Source organism: Nomascus leucogenys, chromosome 15 (assembly GCF_006542625.1).
Source record: "Nomascus leucogenys isolate Asia chromosome 15, Asia_NLE_v1, whole genome shotgun sequence".
Lineage (NCBI taxonomy): Eukaryota > Metazoa > Chordata > Mammalia > Primates > Hylobatidae > Nomascus > Nomascus leucogenys.
This window is the reverse complement of record NC_044395.1, coordinates 69,186,867-69,204,095: the sequence shown is the minus strand read 5'-3', so window position 1 is coordinate 69,204,095 and position 17,229 is coordinate 69,186,867. Positions and strand designations below refer to the sequence as shown.

At 45.0% G+C, this 17,229-nt stretch overlaps 1 protein-coding gene across 3 annotated transcripts in view; it reads left to right on the top strand.

Annotated features, from left to right (window-relative positions):
- Nucleotides 1–16,757, top strand: part of STK33 (serine/threonine kinase 33) — a 92,585-nt gene extending 75,828 nt beyond the window's left edge. For 2 of the 3 annotated variants that reach the window (XM_012502907.2, XM_030829573.1), the window contains one exon: nt 6,370–7,036. In XM_012502907.2, coding sequence (XP_012358361.1) covers nt 6,370–6,570 — 201 coding nt within the window. In that variant the 3' untranslated portion in view covers nt 6,571–7,036. Of the gene's footprint in view, nt 1–6,369; nt 7,037–16,712 lie in introns of those variants that run through there. The other variant, XM_030829574.1, reaches the window with a different exon arrangement.
- The last annotated feature ends 472 nt before the right edge of the window (nt 16,758–17,229 follow it).

Here is a 17,229-nt window from a genome sequence, read left to right as displayed (position 1 = left end):
CTGTAGATGTCTATTAGGTCCACTTGGTGCAGAGCTGAGTTCAATTCCTGGATATCCTTGTTAACTTTCTGTCTCGTTGATCTGTCTAATGTTAACAGTGGGGTGTTAAAGTCTCCCATTATTATTGTGTGGGAGTCTAAGTCTCTTTGTAGGTCTCTAAGGACTTGCTTTATGAATCTGGGTGCTCCTGTATTGGGCGCATATATATTTAGGATAGTTAGCTCTTCTTGTTGAATTGATCCCTTTACCATTATGTAATGGCCTTCTTTGTCTCTTGATCTTTGTGGGTTTAAAGTCTGTTTTATCAGAGACTAGGATTGCAACCCCTGCCTTTTTTTGTTTTCCATTTGTTGGTAGATCTCCTCCATCCCTTTATTTTGAGCCTATGTGTGTCTGCACGTGAGATGGGTTTCCTGAATACAGCACACTGATGGATCTTGACTCTTTATCCAATTTGCCAGTCTGTGTCTTTTAATTGGAGCATTTAGCCCATTTACATTTAAGGTTAATATTGTTACGTGTGAATCTGATCCTGTCATTATGATGTTAGCTGGTTATTTTGCTCGTTAGTTGTTGCAGTTCCTTCCTAGCCTCAATGGTCTTTACAATTTGGCATGTTTTTGCAATGGCTGGAACCGGTTGTTCCTTTCCATGTTTAGTGCTTCCTTCAGGAGCTCTTTTAGGGCAGGCCCGGTGGTGACAAAATCTCTCGGCATTTGCTTGTCTGTGAAGGATTTTGTTTCTCCTTCACTTATGAAGCTTAGTTTGGCTGGATATGAAATTCTGGGTTGAAAATTATTTTCTTTAAGAATGTTGAATATTGGCCCCCACTCTCTTCTGGCTTGTAGAGTTTCTGCTGAGAGATCAGCTGCTAGTCTGATGGGCTTTGCCTTGCAGGTGTAACCCGACCCTTCTCTCTGGCTGCCCTTAACATTTTTTCCTTCATTTCAACTTTGGTGAATCTGACAATTATGTGTCTTGGAGTTGCTCTTCTTGAGGAGTATCTTTGTGGCATTCTCTGTATTTCCTGAATTTGAATGTTGGCCTGCCTTGCTAGATTGGGGAAGTTCTCCTGGATAATATCCTGCAGAGTGTTTTCCAACTTGGTTCCATTCTCTCCATCACTTTCAGGTGCACCAATCAGACATAGATTTGGTCTTTTCACATAGTCCCATATTTCTTGGAGGCTTTGTTCGTTTCTTTTTATTCTTTTTTCTCTAAACTTCTCTTCTTGCTTCATTTCATTCATTTGATCTCCATCACTGATACCCTTTCTTCCAGTTGATTGAATCGGCTACTGAGGCTTGTGCATTTGTCACATAGCTCTCGTGCTGTGGTTTTCAGCTCCATCAGGTCCTTTAAGGACTTCTCTGCATTGGTTATTCTAGTTACCCATTCGTCTAATTTTTTTTCAAAGGTTTTGACTTCTTTGCCATGCGTTCAAACTTCCTCCTTTAGCTCGGAGTAGTTTGATCATCTGAAGCCTTCTTCTCTCAACTCGTCAAAGTCATTCTCCGTCCAGCTTTTTTCTGTTGCTGGTGAGGAGCTGCGTTCCTTTGGAGGAGGAGAGGTGCTCTGCTTTGTAGAGTTTCCAGTTTTTCTGCTCTGGTTTTTCCCCATCTTTGTGGTTTTATCTACCTTTGGTCTTTGATGATGGTGATGTACAGATGGGTTTTTGGTGTGGATGTCCTTTCTGTTTGTTAGTTTTCCTTCTAACAGTCAGGACCCTCAGCTGCAGGTCTGTTGGAGTTTGCTAGAGGTCCACTCCAGACCCTGTTTGCATGTGTGTCAGCAGCGGAGGCTGCAGAACAGCAGACACTGGTGAACAGCAAATGTTGCTGCCTGATCGTTCCTCTGGAAGTTTTGTCTCAGTGGAGTACTCCACCGTGTGAGGTGTCAGTCTGCCCCTACTGGGGGGTGCCTTCCAGTTAGGCTACTCGGGGGTCAGGGACCCACTTGAGGAGACAGTCTGTCCATTCTCAGATGTCCAGCTGCATGCTGGGAGAACCACTACTCTCTTCAAGGCTGTCAGACAGGGACATTTAAGTCTGCAGAGGATTCTGCTGCCTTTTGTTTGGCTGTGTCCTGCCCCCAGAGGTGGAGTCTACAGAGGCAGGCAGGCCTCCTTGAGCTGTGGTGGGCTCCACCCAGTTTGAGCTTCCTAGCGGCTCTGTTTACCTACTCCATCCTCAGCAATGGCGGGCGCCCCTTCCCCAGCCTTGCTGCTGCCTTGCAGTTTGATCTCAGACTGCTGTGCTAGCAATGAGCGAGGCTCCGTGGGTGTAGGACCCTCTGAGCCAGGCGTGGGATATAATCTCCTGGTGTGCCGTTTGCTAAGACCATTGGAAAAGCGCAGTGTTAGTGTAGGAGTGACCTGATTTTCCAGGTGCCGTCTGTCACCCCTTTCTTTGACTAGGAAGGGGAATTCCCTGACCCCTTGTGCTTCCCAGGTGAGGCGATGCCTCACCCTGCTTTGGCTCACCCTCGGTGCGCTGCACCCACTGCCCAACACTCCCCAGTGAGATGAACCCAGTACCTCAGTTGGAAATGCAGAAATCACCTGTCTTCTGCGTTGCTCACGCTGGGAGCTGTAGACTGGAGCTGTTCCTATTTGGCCATCTTGGCTCCACCGAGTCTCAGATTCTTTTAGAAAAACTGTTAGGATTCTGCTTCCTAAACAATGGCATCCTAAACTTCATGCAACTGGAATTTAGTAAAGGGAAATGGTAAGGTGCACATACACATACAGTATTTTACAAGACAAATTCATATACACAGAAGCATAAACATTTGCATATTGAGATCATCCTGGCCAACATGGTGAAACCCTGCTTCTACTAAAAATACAAAAATTAGCTGGGTGTGGTGGTGTGTGCCTGCAATCCCAGCTACTTGGGAGGCTGAGGTAGGAGAATCACTTGAACTCGGGAGGCGGAGGTTGCAGTGAGCCAAGATTGTGTCATTGCACTCCAGCTTGGGTGACAAGAGCTAAACTCCATCTCAAAAAATATATATATATTTGCATAAAGATAAGTATATTTGAATTGATGTTACCAGGGAGTGAAGGAGCAAATACTGTGATTTGTTTTGGTGCAGCCAGCGTTAGGCTGATTTTGGAGCTCAATTAAAATATGGATGACTGTATTAGTTTTAACAGGTATTAAAACCAAATTGAAAAATAAGAAAACAGGCACTCTGATATGCTACTGGTAAGATTATACATCAGTACAATTGCAGTGGAAGGCAACACGATGATATCTTTCAAAATTACAAATCCATATACCATTTATCCCAAGAATTTCTCTTCTAAAATATATATCCTGTAGAAAAACTTACGAATGTGCAAAATGTCATGTGCAAAATGTGCTTGCAGAAGATTGGAAACAAACCTGAGTGTTCATTGTGAAGGAACTGGTTAAATAAATTATGGTACTTCTAAACAAGAGAATATTGCATAGCCAGAAAAAAGAATGAGGATTTTTTCTTTCTATGAATTGACATGGAGTGATCTTCAAGATAATCATTAGTTGAAAAAAGTCAAGGTGTAAAAGAGTGTTTATAGTTGGCTACTATTTGTATAAAAGGCAGGAAGAAAGCATGTCAATAGATGAATGTATTTGTCTGTTTTCACACTGCTAATAAAGGCATAGTGGGTAATTTATAAAGAAAAAGAGGTTTAATGGACTCACAGTTCCACATGGCTGGGGAGGTCTCACAATCATGGTGGAAGGCAAAGGAGGAGCAAAGATACGCCTTAGGTGGCAGCAGGCAAGAGAATGTGTGCAGGGGAACTGCCCTTTATAAAACCATCAGATTTCGTGAGACTTATTCATTATCATGAGAACAGCACAGGAAAAACCTGCCCTTGTGCTTCCATTACCTCCCACTGGGTCCGTCCCACAACGTGGGATTATGGGAGCTACAATTCAAGATAAGACTTGGGTGGGGACACAGCCAAACCATATCAATGAATTAGATTGGACCATAGGAAATTGCCATTATTAGACAGTTTTTGACCTGCAACCAATGGAAATGACAGTGGAATGACCACCACATCCATTTGGTTCCACCTAATATTTGCTTGAAGATGCATAAAATCTCTCTGAAAGTGTACACTATAAATTGACAATATTGGTTGTCTTTGGGGGCAGAGCTCAGTTAACTAGGGGGCAAGGAGGAGATTTTGGACATTGTGAATATTAAATCATGGGGACGTACTATCTATTTAAGAAATTAACTAAAATTACAAAAAAAATGTGGCTGAGGAAAATCATTTTCTTATCTTACTACAAAATAAAACAGAAATATCATATTTCTACACCAAAGCAACTAAACATTGTTTAGTTTTCTTTTTCCTTCCACTTTGCCGGAAGACTTTAATAATGATCTTAAGATATTGTATCCAAGAAGAAAATACCAGCATCTATAGAGTTTTTGGGAAAAAGAAAAAAATTCTACATCAATAATTCTGTTCACAGAGACTGTTTCTGAGTATTTCTTCCTGAAGCTACTGTAATGACTCAACTACATTAACAAATGGAGCAGTGAAGAAGAATGGAACCTTTAAGCCAGATATGAATATAAGCACATTAAAGGAAAATGAATCTTTATTCCTGCTCGATAGAATATTAGTTGTAGTGGACATGTTGAAAACTACTTCCTCAACAACTTGGATGATAACTCAAAATCCAAGTAGAAATGTCAAAAGACAGAAGGTTAGACTTAGATTCACCTTTTAATAGCATTTGTATGTAAAGGTAATTAATTTTATGAACTGAAATTTTCAAGATAGGGTGTATATCTTAGAGCCCAGCACTGTACTAAACAAAGCAACTTGTTCTCAGCCAGATGCTCTAACATCAGGGATGTTGTATCCTCACCTTATCACTGAACATAAGGAGTTTTCGATAAAAATACAACCTATGTGAAGGAATGCTAAAGAATTTTAAATATTTTCTACCTCTTAAAAGAACACACAGAAATAACCCAGAAGTTTTCTTAGGGGGGAAAAAGAACTAGAGAAAATGACCTTTTTACATTTCAAATTTTATAGAAATTAAAATTTTAAGGTACGAAATGATTTTTAAGTGTTACCTGCTCAAGAATTAGCATATACTGGTTATAAAATCAGACACGAGTGATGTTCTGAAGAGGCACACTTTAAGGGCTTTCTTCAGCAAGCAAACATCAGGTAGATTTTCTTTGTTGAAATATAGGTGCCAAAAGTCTTACAGGACCCAGAGTTTTACTGCAGCCCCGGAAAGTCATGGATTCACTAGGCAAACATATATTAAGTGCTACTACTGGATATAAAACGTGGTCATTACATCACAAGAACCTGAATGATCAAAGAAACACTGCATTTATTTTGTGTTACACGCCATCTTATCACACCTTTGAAAATTGTTAACCTGATTTTTAACCCAAGTGTGCTGTGACTTAAACTTGTGAGCTCTTTCCTCGATCATTCTATGTAAACCAGAGCTTCCCTATCTCTACCCCAGTGGCTTGGCCCCTCTGCTGCTTTGTGGGTCTCCTGAGACAATCTCTACTCTTTTAGAACTCTATGCTCCAGCTTCACTTAATTAAAAGTGATCACTTTAAAAATGGGCCTAACGTCAAAACGGATTCTGCTTCCCTCATGACAGCAGGATTCAAAACCACTTCTTCCTTTACTGTGGAATGAGGCGACGTGAGGAAATACAATTGCCTGTTAAAACTCCGTCTGCTTGTTTTCTGCTTTAAAGCTCACATAGTACTTTCATGGCCACCCTTTCTCTTCATTCTCATGGTTACCTCTTGTGGCAAATGTGCAAATATTATTTGCCTCCGCTTAAGGGCAAAGAATAGAAGCTCAAAGAGGTCTACAGGCCTGCCCAAGTAGTGTGACTGGGATTAGAAGCCAGTCTCTGGAATTAATGCAGGAAGATAGTGGGGATGTGAGTGTGGGCCTTATGTAGCACTTTATACACAGGTGAGAAAGAATAATTACATTGTACTTGTCAGGGTATCCATACAAAGGTCAGAGCTTGTGTAGAAATCTGTAAAGATGAAGTGAGTACAATTATGTCTAAGTGGACTTCCCTGCACAAATGTTACCAGACATTTACTTACATTTTGGATGGCAGAGGTTTTGAAATTGAGCCTGTAGAGTTTGCTCCACACCAAACACTAAACAATTCAGTTGTCTTAAAGGTGCAAAAGGATCTTTTGGCATTTAATAAAAATTTTTCAATATGACTAGTTTGTACCCTATATCTAGAGAGTACTCTAACTTGCAAATCCTGGACAACTTTGTAGTTCCTTGCATCTTTGAATTGATGTGCATTGCTTTGTGTCTGAAAATTAATCAAGACCTTTTATTTGCAGTCTACTGCTTATGAAAAGCAATTTCCTGCAACCAGTAAGGACAACTTTGACATGTGCAGTTCAAGTTTCACATCTAGCAAACTCCTTCCAGCTGAAATCAAGGGAGAAATGGAGAAAACCCCTGTGACTCCAAGCCAAGGAAAAACAACCAAGTACCCTGCTAAATCCAGGGTCCTGTCCAGAACCAAAAAGAAACTCTAAGGTTCCCTCCAGTGCTGGACTGTACAAAAACAAAGCTGCTCTTGTTAGCACTTTGATGAGGGGGTAGGAGGGAAGAGGACAGCCCTATGCTGAGCTTGTAGCCTTTTAGCTCCGCAGAGCCCCGCCATGTGTTTGCACCAGCTTAAAATTGGAGCTACTTATCTCCAAAGCAGCATAAGCTGCACGTGGCATTAAAGGACAGCCACTAGTAGGCTTGGCAGTGGGCTGCAGCGGAAATCAACTCAAGATGTACACGAAGGTTTTTTACGGGGGCAGGTACCCGCAATTCAAGACAGTGGGCACACTTGCTCATTTTTACTTCAAATTCTTATGTTTAGGCACAGCTATTTATAGGGGAAAACAAGAGGCCAAATATGGTAATGGAGGTTCCAAATAATTATGTGCACTTTGCACTGGAAGACTTTGTTAGAAAATTACTAATAAACTTGCCATAGGTATTACAGCAGAAGTGCTTCAGTCATTCACATGTGTTCGTGAGATTTTAGGTTGCTATAGATTGTTTAAGACAGCTTATTTTAAACGTAGAAAAATAGGAGATTTTGTAACTGCTTGCCATTAACTTGCTGCTAAATTCCCAATGTATTGATTAAATCAATAAAAAACAGATGTTACTTAGCACATTAATTTTTATGTTAACAAGAGGTGAATATAATAAGGTCCTCTAAGCCTTTATGCAAATTATAAGTTTGGTCTGCTGCTGCAATGGTAGGCACACATCTTTGGGGAAGATCATGAAGCAAGAAACACGACCATACCTCATTTCTCTTAGCATTATAGACATCTCCTTTCCACCTGCATAACTAATTTTGCCAGTTGAAGTCAAACTGGGTGAATAGCTGCGTTCCTTTGCTTCCAAGGCAAATTCTAAAGAAAGAATTTGCAATTGCTTTTACCTTCATATGGTCATAACCTAGTTCCATTCCAACCCCCCATGGAATTGTCAGGTCTCCAAAATGGCCCGCTTCTGGCCAGCTGAGCATGTACTAGTTGCATTTAAATCCACTTGGTAAGTAAAAATAGTACGTGTGCTTCTTGCAATTAGTTTAGAAGACACTATTGTGATTCTGAATGAGTCAAAGATACCACTGGCCCGTGTTGCCCCACGTGGTTCTGCCAGTATTTTCTTAGTACCTTCAGTGTGCTTCCCTTGGGGGAACCTGCTGGCCAAGGCATATCTAGTGGAAATTGTCTGTATTTTATTTTAAACTGGCATTAACATAGCTGCTTCAAGATCTTTCTCCCTTCTTGATGTCTAGTTCCAGTCATATCAGAAGCCCATAAACCATAGCCTGAGCTTTAAGCTTTCTCTCAGGGTTTAGTGAGCCAGTCTTTAAAGGGCGTGTTCTGTTCACCAGATGAGAACTCTGGCCTCATTAGCTAAGTGGAGCCTTCCCTTCCCTAGTAGTAGCCTCAAAGGCAGATGTGTGCACTGCAGTTCTGTCACCTCCGGTGGGGAGAAGCAGGGACCTAGTGCACAGTGGCTGCTTGTCTCCTTGCAGAAAAGCCTAACCAAGATGGTGGCTTTGATTCTGCCTATTCCCTGGGCTGAAAATGAAATATTCTCCATATTCAAAATTCTCTTACTTTCACAGTGATATTCTTTTGGGATTAGAAGATCCTATTGTTGGATAGAGTACTATCTCTTGGCCCTAAAAATTAGTGATTCTGCTCAGTAAGCTTGAGCAAAGGTCCAGAACTAACCACTAACTAAAAGATGAAGTCATTTTATAACATGTTAGTGTGTCTTCACCTTTTCCCATCTCACACCAGGCAAGGCCAACCACCCTGCCTATCATACGATGCATTCTATTAACGCCCCTCCATCGAGGCGTTCCTTTGATTTGTCGGAGTCATTTTAATAGAAATTTAGCTCACTCTTTCTAGAGAGAATTTCCACATCATTTTTATGTTACTTAGTTGTATTTTTGTTACTTCGTTGTGTAGAACACACTTGGACCAGGCCGTGTCTGAGCTTTGTTTTCCAACAGATGTGCCTCTTTAAGGTCTGGGGATATATGACCTGCCTTCCTCCATTTGCTTTCACAGCTGTGAAAAAAGGGCGCTGTTCCATTTCAGATTGACTTTCAATGACTGATAGGCCAACTCGAAGGCAGCAATAACAAACACTGTGACACCTCCTGTGCTCCATAGCATGGGGAGCTGGGTTTTGCTGTGATCCAGCAGGACATAATCTGTCTAGGACAGCACAGAGCAGGTGTTATTTTCAAGAAATGCAAGTAGTGATCCGCATTCCAACTTGAGTGACAGATAAGGCGGCCAAAATATGATAAAAAGAGAGAAATGCAGGCAAGCTGGGGACAAATTCATTTGAGGAGAATAGAGGATGATAACAGAGAAGGCCTTACATCAGAGAAGGAAGGAAAATGGGGATATGTGGGGCAAAATGAAAATAAATTATAATTAATAAAGAAGACAGGATGACAACACATGGTTCTGTCAAAGCCGGAAGCCGGAGCGAGAGGAGGGAAGCGCTGCTCATAGAATATTTGGTTGTTCCAGGCCAGTCTGAGGTAAAGTTAGCCCCCTCCCAGGGCCCATACACAGGCAAACCTAGAAAAAGGCATAGGCTGAGGAAACGAAGACCCAGGGAAACAGAAGCTGAGATTTTAAGAGTCGGCCACAAAATTGTCCTTTCATTTTGAGTAGGAATGTTGTGTGCTGCTGCGGGGTTGGGTGGGGGGCAGCCAAAAAAAATCAAAACATCTTGTGCTTATCACTGAAATGCTTTGTTTAAATAATTCTATTTGACTCCAAAATGTAAGTTCCAGGTTAGACAGATCAAAAGCAACCAGTCTTGAAAATGAAGCTTTTTAAATTCCAGCCCCGCTGTTGGAACAGAGAATAAAGGCTTTGTTTAAACATGCATTCCCAGCAGCAAGCAGAGCTTTGAAATTGGCCAGGGAAGTTGAGTCCTATAATGGCTGCGCTTGGCTAGAGACCAAGGAGCTGTGGCCTCTGGGAAATGACCCTGGGCTGGATATTTTCTATCTGCCCCTCCAGAACCACTCTGCCTGCTCTGCCCTCTCTGCCCAGAGAGGCTCATCTTCAGGGACTGCATTAACACACTCCCTGGGCTTCTGGATTCATTGGCATTCTGTCAATGAAGGCACCAAGGGGAGATGAGAGAAGGGGAGAGCCAGGTCCAGACGCTGACCCCCCAAGTGCCTCCCTGCTCTGGGCCAGGCTGCTGGGCATTTGCTGCCTTCTTTGGTGGGCGCGGCTCCTGCCAGGCAGCCCTCTTACAGCTGTGTCCCCTGCCCTTGCAGGCCAAGACCAGCCTGTTGCCCTGACTACAGTGTCTTCCTTTGTGGGTTTTCCTAAACCCTCTCAGTGTCTTTATGAACAGTCTCTGTTAAACCCTCAGCTTCCGCATTTGAGTTTACCATCTGTCTTCGGATGCAACCGAAGTGGTGGAGACCCTTTCCTTATCAGTGCTGCATTGTTCCTGACCCAGGGTAGTTTTGTCTCCGGCTGCCTGTCTCCTACCAAAGTATAGTAAAGGGCAAAAAAGATAAACGAGCTCTTCCTGACAAAAAGAGATGCACCTGGGTGGTCACTAAGGGTTGGAGAGGGGCTGGTGGGGAGATGTTCCTGAGGTTGGGACCCAGGTAGAGCAGGATACCTGGAGCGTTGCCGGACACCAAACCCGAAATCTGAAATTGTCTGGGCTCAAGGTTTGGGAGCCTAAAGAATGCAGCACTTCACTGTGACAGCCAAGAGGACCTGGGAGGAGGCCACCCCACACTGGCTGCTGGCTGCCAATGAGGGACCAGGGAAGGGGCTTCCAGGGGACCCCGTGGAGCCCAGGAAGCACAGGAGACCTGAAGACAAGACGTCTCCTGGGCTTCGTGTTCGCTTCATCTCTACAAGCACTGAAATCACTTTACAAAAGCATTTTAAGGTAAAAATTTTTACTATTCAAAGGTCTCACATCATTCAGTTGTACTCTTCAGGATCCTGCATTTTTCTGAGTGAGCTGGCTGAGAACTGATTTTGATTTCTGTTCAGTACATTGTTATCACTTAATTCTCATTGGTGAGCCAATTTTCTTTGCCTTTGTTCTTCAAAGCAAGGCCGCATCCGCAGCTGTCTTGCATTTTTGCGGCTGCCTTCTTCAGTCCCTACTATAATCAGCTCAACTCTGTGCTTGCTGGGTCAGTTCTCCATATTTCCCTGAATAATCTGGGTCAGCCCTCAGAGGAGTGGTGGGGGTTCCCACCACTGGCCCATTGGGAAGATTAATAGGACCTTTGCAGTGTCACCATGGCCCTCTCAGGGACCTCCCCATCCCTGTTGCCCAGTGCCATCCCAGGTACCTTAGCCAGATCCTGGACCTCCTCCTTCAAACATGCATCAGGTCCTGTCCTGGCCCAGAGAATGGGACTAGAGACGCCATGCAGACCCTGCCTCCGTCCAGGCTTCTGCTGGTTCCTCTCCTAACTAGATCCTGCAGCATCTTCACACCATAACCAGGGCATTGATACAGGGGCCATAGAAGTCTCCCTGCCCTTTGGGGACCAAAACCTCCCTGTAGGCAAAATCCTGAAGCCAGGCTATTCTTTAGGAAAGCTCAGTCAGCACAAAAAGTTGTCTCCATCCCCAGGGGCAATTGCAAGGCTGGAGGAGTCAGCATTCCCGTGTGACTGAAGGGTGGGGCAGGTGGGGTGGAAGATGGAAAGCAACTGACCCCCTCACTGGACCCTGAGGAAGACGCCCTTGCAGGGAGGTGGCAGCTGATATTTCCTGGTCCAAACACTAGCTTCCACTTAGTTACTAGAATCAAAGTCTTTTTGGAAGCTGGACTTTGAGCTATAGTAGTGGATGGGATCCATTTTAACTAAAACCCCCTTTCAGAGTCATGATGTAACAGCAGCAACATTTACAGAGCACTTACCACATGCCAGACACCATTCTAAGCCCTTTACATGTATCAGTTCTTTCCATTCTTACCACAGCCTGTGAAGTTGATACCATTATTATCTCTACAGATAAATGAATTAAGGCACAGAGAGATTAAGAACCATGTCCAAGGTCACACAGCTAAGAAGTAGCAGAACGAAAACTGGAACCCGGACAGTGGGCTCAAGTATCACTGTTGTACTGTATGCCTCTCAAGGTGCTCGTATTTTTGCTCCCCTACTCTTTAGGCCTAAGCTACCATGAAGTTTGATCCCAGAGTTTCAAAAGGCTGAGCAACTCACAAACACCTCTGTCTCCAGCAGGAGCCTAGAGTGATAATTTTGACAAGTTTGGGCTTGAGGTTTCAGAAGGGAGTGGAATTATTTTGCATGTTGACAAATTTGGTTGAGACTCAAGCACTATATCAGGGAAAGCTGCATTCTGAAGGACTTTGCGTGATAAAAGTAAGTTCTCAAGGCTTTAACTGGTCCTTTTGTCTGGAGCAGTCTTTAGAAGCCTTTGAATATGTTTTTAACTGAAGAGAGAAAAAGAGGCTCCGTTCCTTCTTCAGGAATTCACAGGGACCGTCCTTTCTGTGCAGACATGACGGATCGATGCTTACCAGGAGCAAAGTGTGATTCCCATCTCAGGGCAGCTGGGGGTTAGAATCACTATCATGTTTCGATTTCCCACATCCCTTCATCAGGTGGTGTGAGCAGCTGTGCTGCTGAGCAGGTGGAGTTCAGATGTGGAGTCCACCTCCCCATCCTGCATTCCTCTAGCTTTTGCCATTGCTCACTTCTTTAGAGGACTGTTAGGTGCAGTAACATTTTGTCCCTTCCACATTGACACCGTCGTGGTTCAGGGGGCAGCCGTGTTCCCATAGGCTCAGTGGATTCTGTGGTGCAGGACAGGGGAGATGTCTGCTCTGGGCCTAAGCCAGCAGCTGGGGATGGTGCCACCTCCCCCTGGCTGCCCACCTCCCAGGCCACTGCCTGCCACTTGGTCCCAGGAGAAGAGAGGCAGTTCTTATTCAGGATCCTCATTCCTGTTTTGGAACTTTGGAAAAAAAAGGCTTCTAGCTACCCCAAACCATGCAAATGGATAAATTTTTACAAGAGTTATTTTTCTTCCAGAAGCAGTTACCTGGTTGTAGCTTCAGTCCTTTGCCCCCATCAGCACAGAAATTAGTCATGAGACTGTAGTCATTTAGCCACTTAAGTTTCATATCAACTTTCTGCTCACCAACTTTTTTATACCAGTCCCTGACCAGGCTTCATTGTTGTGTAGCCCAGCCTGTGTGAAATCTTGGCAGAAATGTCTTACCTGCAGTGATTCTGATTGCTTGGAGGGCAAGTCTGACCACCGCCAAAATCTTTTTCTTTTCCTGTAAGATGACCAGCCTCAGACCCCGTGGCACCAGCATGGACAGAGTTGTACAAAAGATGTTCATTAAGAACTGGATTGGCCGGGCATGGTGGCTCACGCCTGTAATCCCAGCACTTTGAGAGGCCAAGGTGGGCGGATCATGAGGTCAGAGATCGAGACCATCCTGGCTGACATGGTGAAACCCCGTCTCTACTAAAAATACAAAAAATTATCTGGGCACGGTGGCGGGCGCCTGTAGTCCCAGCTACTCTGGAGGCTGAGGCAGGAGAATGGCGTGAACCCCAGAGGCGGAGCTTGCAGTGAGCAGAGATAGCGCCGCTGCACTCCAGCCTGGGCGAAAGAGCAAGACTCCATCTCAAAAAAAAAAAGAACTGGATTGAGAGACTCAGTCATTCATTCAAGAAATAGTTATTGGCCACCTACCATGTGCCAGGCACTGATAGGCGCTGGATATCAAACAATGTGAAAGGCAGTCAAAACCATTGCCTAACATAGGGAGCTTGTAGCCATGGGGGCACAGAGACAGATGATGGCCTTCTATACAAATGCATAAAATAATTATATATTGTGATTAGAGATAAGGAATTTCTATATAGAGTGCTATCATAGAGGATTATAGGATAGGAACCCTCTGGAAAGCCTCTCTAAGGAAGCCAACCTTGGGAAGAGCCGGGGAGGGATGTTTTAGGCAGAGGGAACAGGGGAACAGCTTGATGGAGTCCAGGACTTGTCCTAAAGGCCAGGATGATCAGGGAAGGGGAGAGGCAGGGGCCAGGTCCTGCAGGATTTAGGGGGCCACAGGAAGAAACCCTTTTATTCTAAATGCACTGGGAAGCCATTGAGGGCTTGACATCTGATTATATGTTTAAAGGATCCGTTTGTCTTCTGTGTAAATGAATTATGCAAAGTGGAACAAAAGTGGAAGCAGGGAGATTAGTTAGAGGACATTGAACAAGATGGTGGCAGAGAAGATGGAGAGAAATGGGTTGATATGAAATATGTTTTGGAAATCAAATTGATAGGATTCAGTGATGGATTAGAGGTGATGGTTGAAGAAGAATGGGTGAGGAGGCCAAGGATGACTTTGGCTTCAGTAACCAGATTGATGGTGGTTTCGCTTCCTGGGGAAGGCCAGGCCTGGGCTGGCAGTGGAATGAAGAGTTCTAGTGTAGGGTCCTGCCCTACAGGGCCTAGTGGGTGTTCTCTTCATGTGTGGAAATTAGAGATTGTAGAAAAATAAGAGACAAGACTAAGAGAGAGTATGAAAGACAGCTGGGCCCAGGGGACCACTACCACGAATGCGCGGAGTCCGGTAGTGGCCCCGAATGGCTGGACGCACTGCTATTTATTGTATACAAGGCAAGGTGGCAGGGTAAGGAGAGTGAGTCATCTCAAGTGATTGATAAGGTCAAGCAAGTCACGTGTTTACAGGACAAGGGGCCCATCCCTTTGTGGTAGCCGAAGCAGAGAAGGAGGACAACATACGTCAGCGTTTTTTCTATGCACTTATCAGAGAGATCAAAGACTTTAATACTTTCACTATTTCTGCTACTGTTATCTTCTAGGAAGTTAAAAGGAGGACCAGGCGTACAGGCGGAACATGAAAGTGAACAAGGAGCATGACCACTGAAGCACAGCACCACAGGGAGTCGTTTAAGCCTCCAGATGTCTGTGGGCAGGTCTGGCTAATGTCCGACCTCCCGCAAGAGGCTGGTGGAGCAGAGTGTTCTCTAACTCCTCCAAAGAAAGGGAGTTTCCCTTTCACGGTCTGCTAAGTAACGGGCGCCTTCCCAGGCACTGGCATTACCGCAAGACCACGGTGCCCTCAAGCGGCCCTTATCCGGGTGTGACAGAGGGCTCACACTCTTGTCTTCTGGTCACTTCTCACAATGTTCCTTCAGCTCCTGACTCTGCACTGGCTGGTTATTCCTTGGTTATAATAATAAAACAGAGATTAATACTAAAAACTAATTATTATTATTATCCATATATGATCATCTCTATATCCTATTTCTAGTATAACTTTTCTTATTCTAACTACTTTCTTTATTATATTGGAACAGCTTGTGCCTTCACTCTCTTGCCTCGGCACCTGGGTAACTTTCTGCCCACATCTAGCTGGTCATATGAAGTTTGAGATCTCTATCAGACCTCAGAGTGGAGATGACTACTTGAGATGGATTTAAAGGTTGGAGCAGATCAAGGTGGATAGAGAGAAAAGAGCCGTAAGGTGGAGAAGGATGTGAAGAGAGACCCAGAGTTAATAGTGAAATTGTGTACAGAGGCTTCTGGGTGCCTGACAGGGCTCACAGAATCCAGGGAGACCTGGTATCAAGGCACCATCTTGGTCCACACAGCAAGTGTGTCTCCCTCACTCAAGGACTAGGCAGTAACTGTACGTTGGCAAGAAGAAGGATGAGAATGGAGTGGAATGACATGAAATGCCATTCAGAGAAATATCCCTGGGAGGTGTGGCCAAATCTCCTTATTGCTTGATTAATTGAATCTGAATAGTGACAATTTACAAGCCCTCAGTAGCTAAATCATAATTCCATAGCCTTCCATTAGCAATAAATCAGAAAATGGTGGGCCAGGTACTTTGCTGAAACCCATATTTGCAGGATCCTGGACTGTCTGAACTGTTCCTTCAGCCCAACTCTTCCTTAGTGCAGAAGCTGCACCCACAGCCTCCTCCAGTGAGCTCCCACCTCTGATGACACGTTCCTGGGGTTGGGGGCTCCCTACCTCCCAAGGCAGATGAATTCCACTCTGGAAACACCTAAGCGTGAGAAAATTCTTCCTATCATCTGACACCTGCTGTTCACTGGCCCTTCTGGAACTCTTTAAAGGCCTCTCCAGCTGCCACATCCAGCCCGTTGGGTTTGAAGGTGATTCCCACAGCCCTGTGTGCCTTCTCCAGGCTAAACATCCCCATGTCTCTTGGACTCCTCCTCAGTGACATGTTTCTAGGCCCTTCATTCTAGTTCATCTGGGTCTTTTTCCAAAATTGAAGTCAGGCCTCCAAGTGTGGCCCATCACCCCCAGTCCTCGGAACACTGTGCATCTGTCACTGCAGTCCATTGTGTTCCTGTTAACAGGGATTCGTGGACAATCTAGTTTGAGTTTACCAGGACAGGCTTTAATGACAATGTGTCCCTGAAGCACGGTTATTTTCCTATCAGTGTCCTTGTGGTGGACTCTCAGTGACCACTAAATAGCCTTTTTGCAGTGTGTTGCCTGCGGGGAGCAACAGAGAGTGTGTTGAGTCAACGCTCTGGGGTTGGGTCTGAGTCACAGAGCCCTGAGATTATCCAGGAAGACACACTCATTTTCCTTAAGTATAGGTCTTGCTAATTATCCACTGAGATATATGGGGAGGGAAGAAGGCACAAACCAAATTACAGGCCTGCTTGCCAGAGGATGCATTAGTGGTTTAGCTCCTGCTGGGGTGGTGGTGGGAAACAGGAGAGGTTTGGCAACCTCAGACAGGACCTGTCCCGGACCCTCCAAACAGGGTGAGCACAGGTGTGATCTGTGTCTGTGTAAGCTGCACGTCCCCACACCTCCTGCACACAGGCACTGGGGCACATTAACTTCTGTGCCTAAATGGAATGGCTCTGAGCCCTCTCTCCCCATGCTACTATCAGGAATCTGAGTCTTTTGCAGGGAAGACTCTGAGCGCCCTCCCGCGAACATTTCTGAGAATTCTCAGGAGTGTTCACACATGTCCTTGTCCACTTGCGGCTCTTTGCCTGAGGCAGAGGCTCAGATGTGTCACTTCTGATGTCCTTGCCTCTCACTTTCATTTCCAGGGCTTCTGCCTCTCCAGCTACCATCAGTGACTGTGCAGCCTCTGGTCAGCCAGGGGCTGTGGCGGCAGCTGCCCAACAAGATGCCATATGTCCAGTGTGGTGAGCACCAGGCCCAAATCCCAAGTGTCACCCCAACGTAGCATGACACAGCAGCTGGGCCCTGCGGTCCTCCCATGTTCCTCACTGCAGGGTATCCCTTCATGTGGACTGACCTCTTGGAGTGGAGTGGATGTGGGTGGTAAGTGTGTGCTGGTACATAAGCCATAGGATGTAGGGGTGGGGGTGAGGCAGGAGTTGGGAAGAGGTGTCGTGTGGGAGAGGCACGGTGCATACTGTGGTTACAGAGGGATATGGGTGGGAAGGAGGTCCCAGCAGAGATTGCTCTGGCCCTTCCCTACTGGGTCTCAGAAGCTCCCCAGGTAATCCTGACATGCAACGTGTCTGTTTCCTATCTGGGCCCCAAACTAAAGGGATTTGTAGGCTATTTCCAAATTGCAAGGAACATAATGGAAAAAGC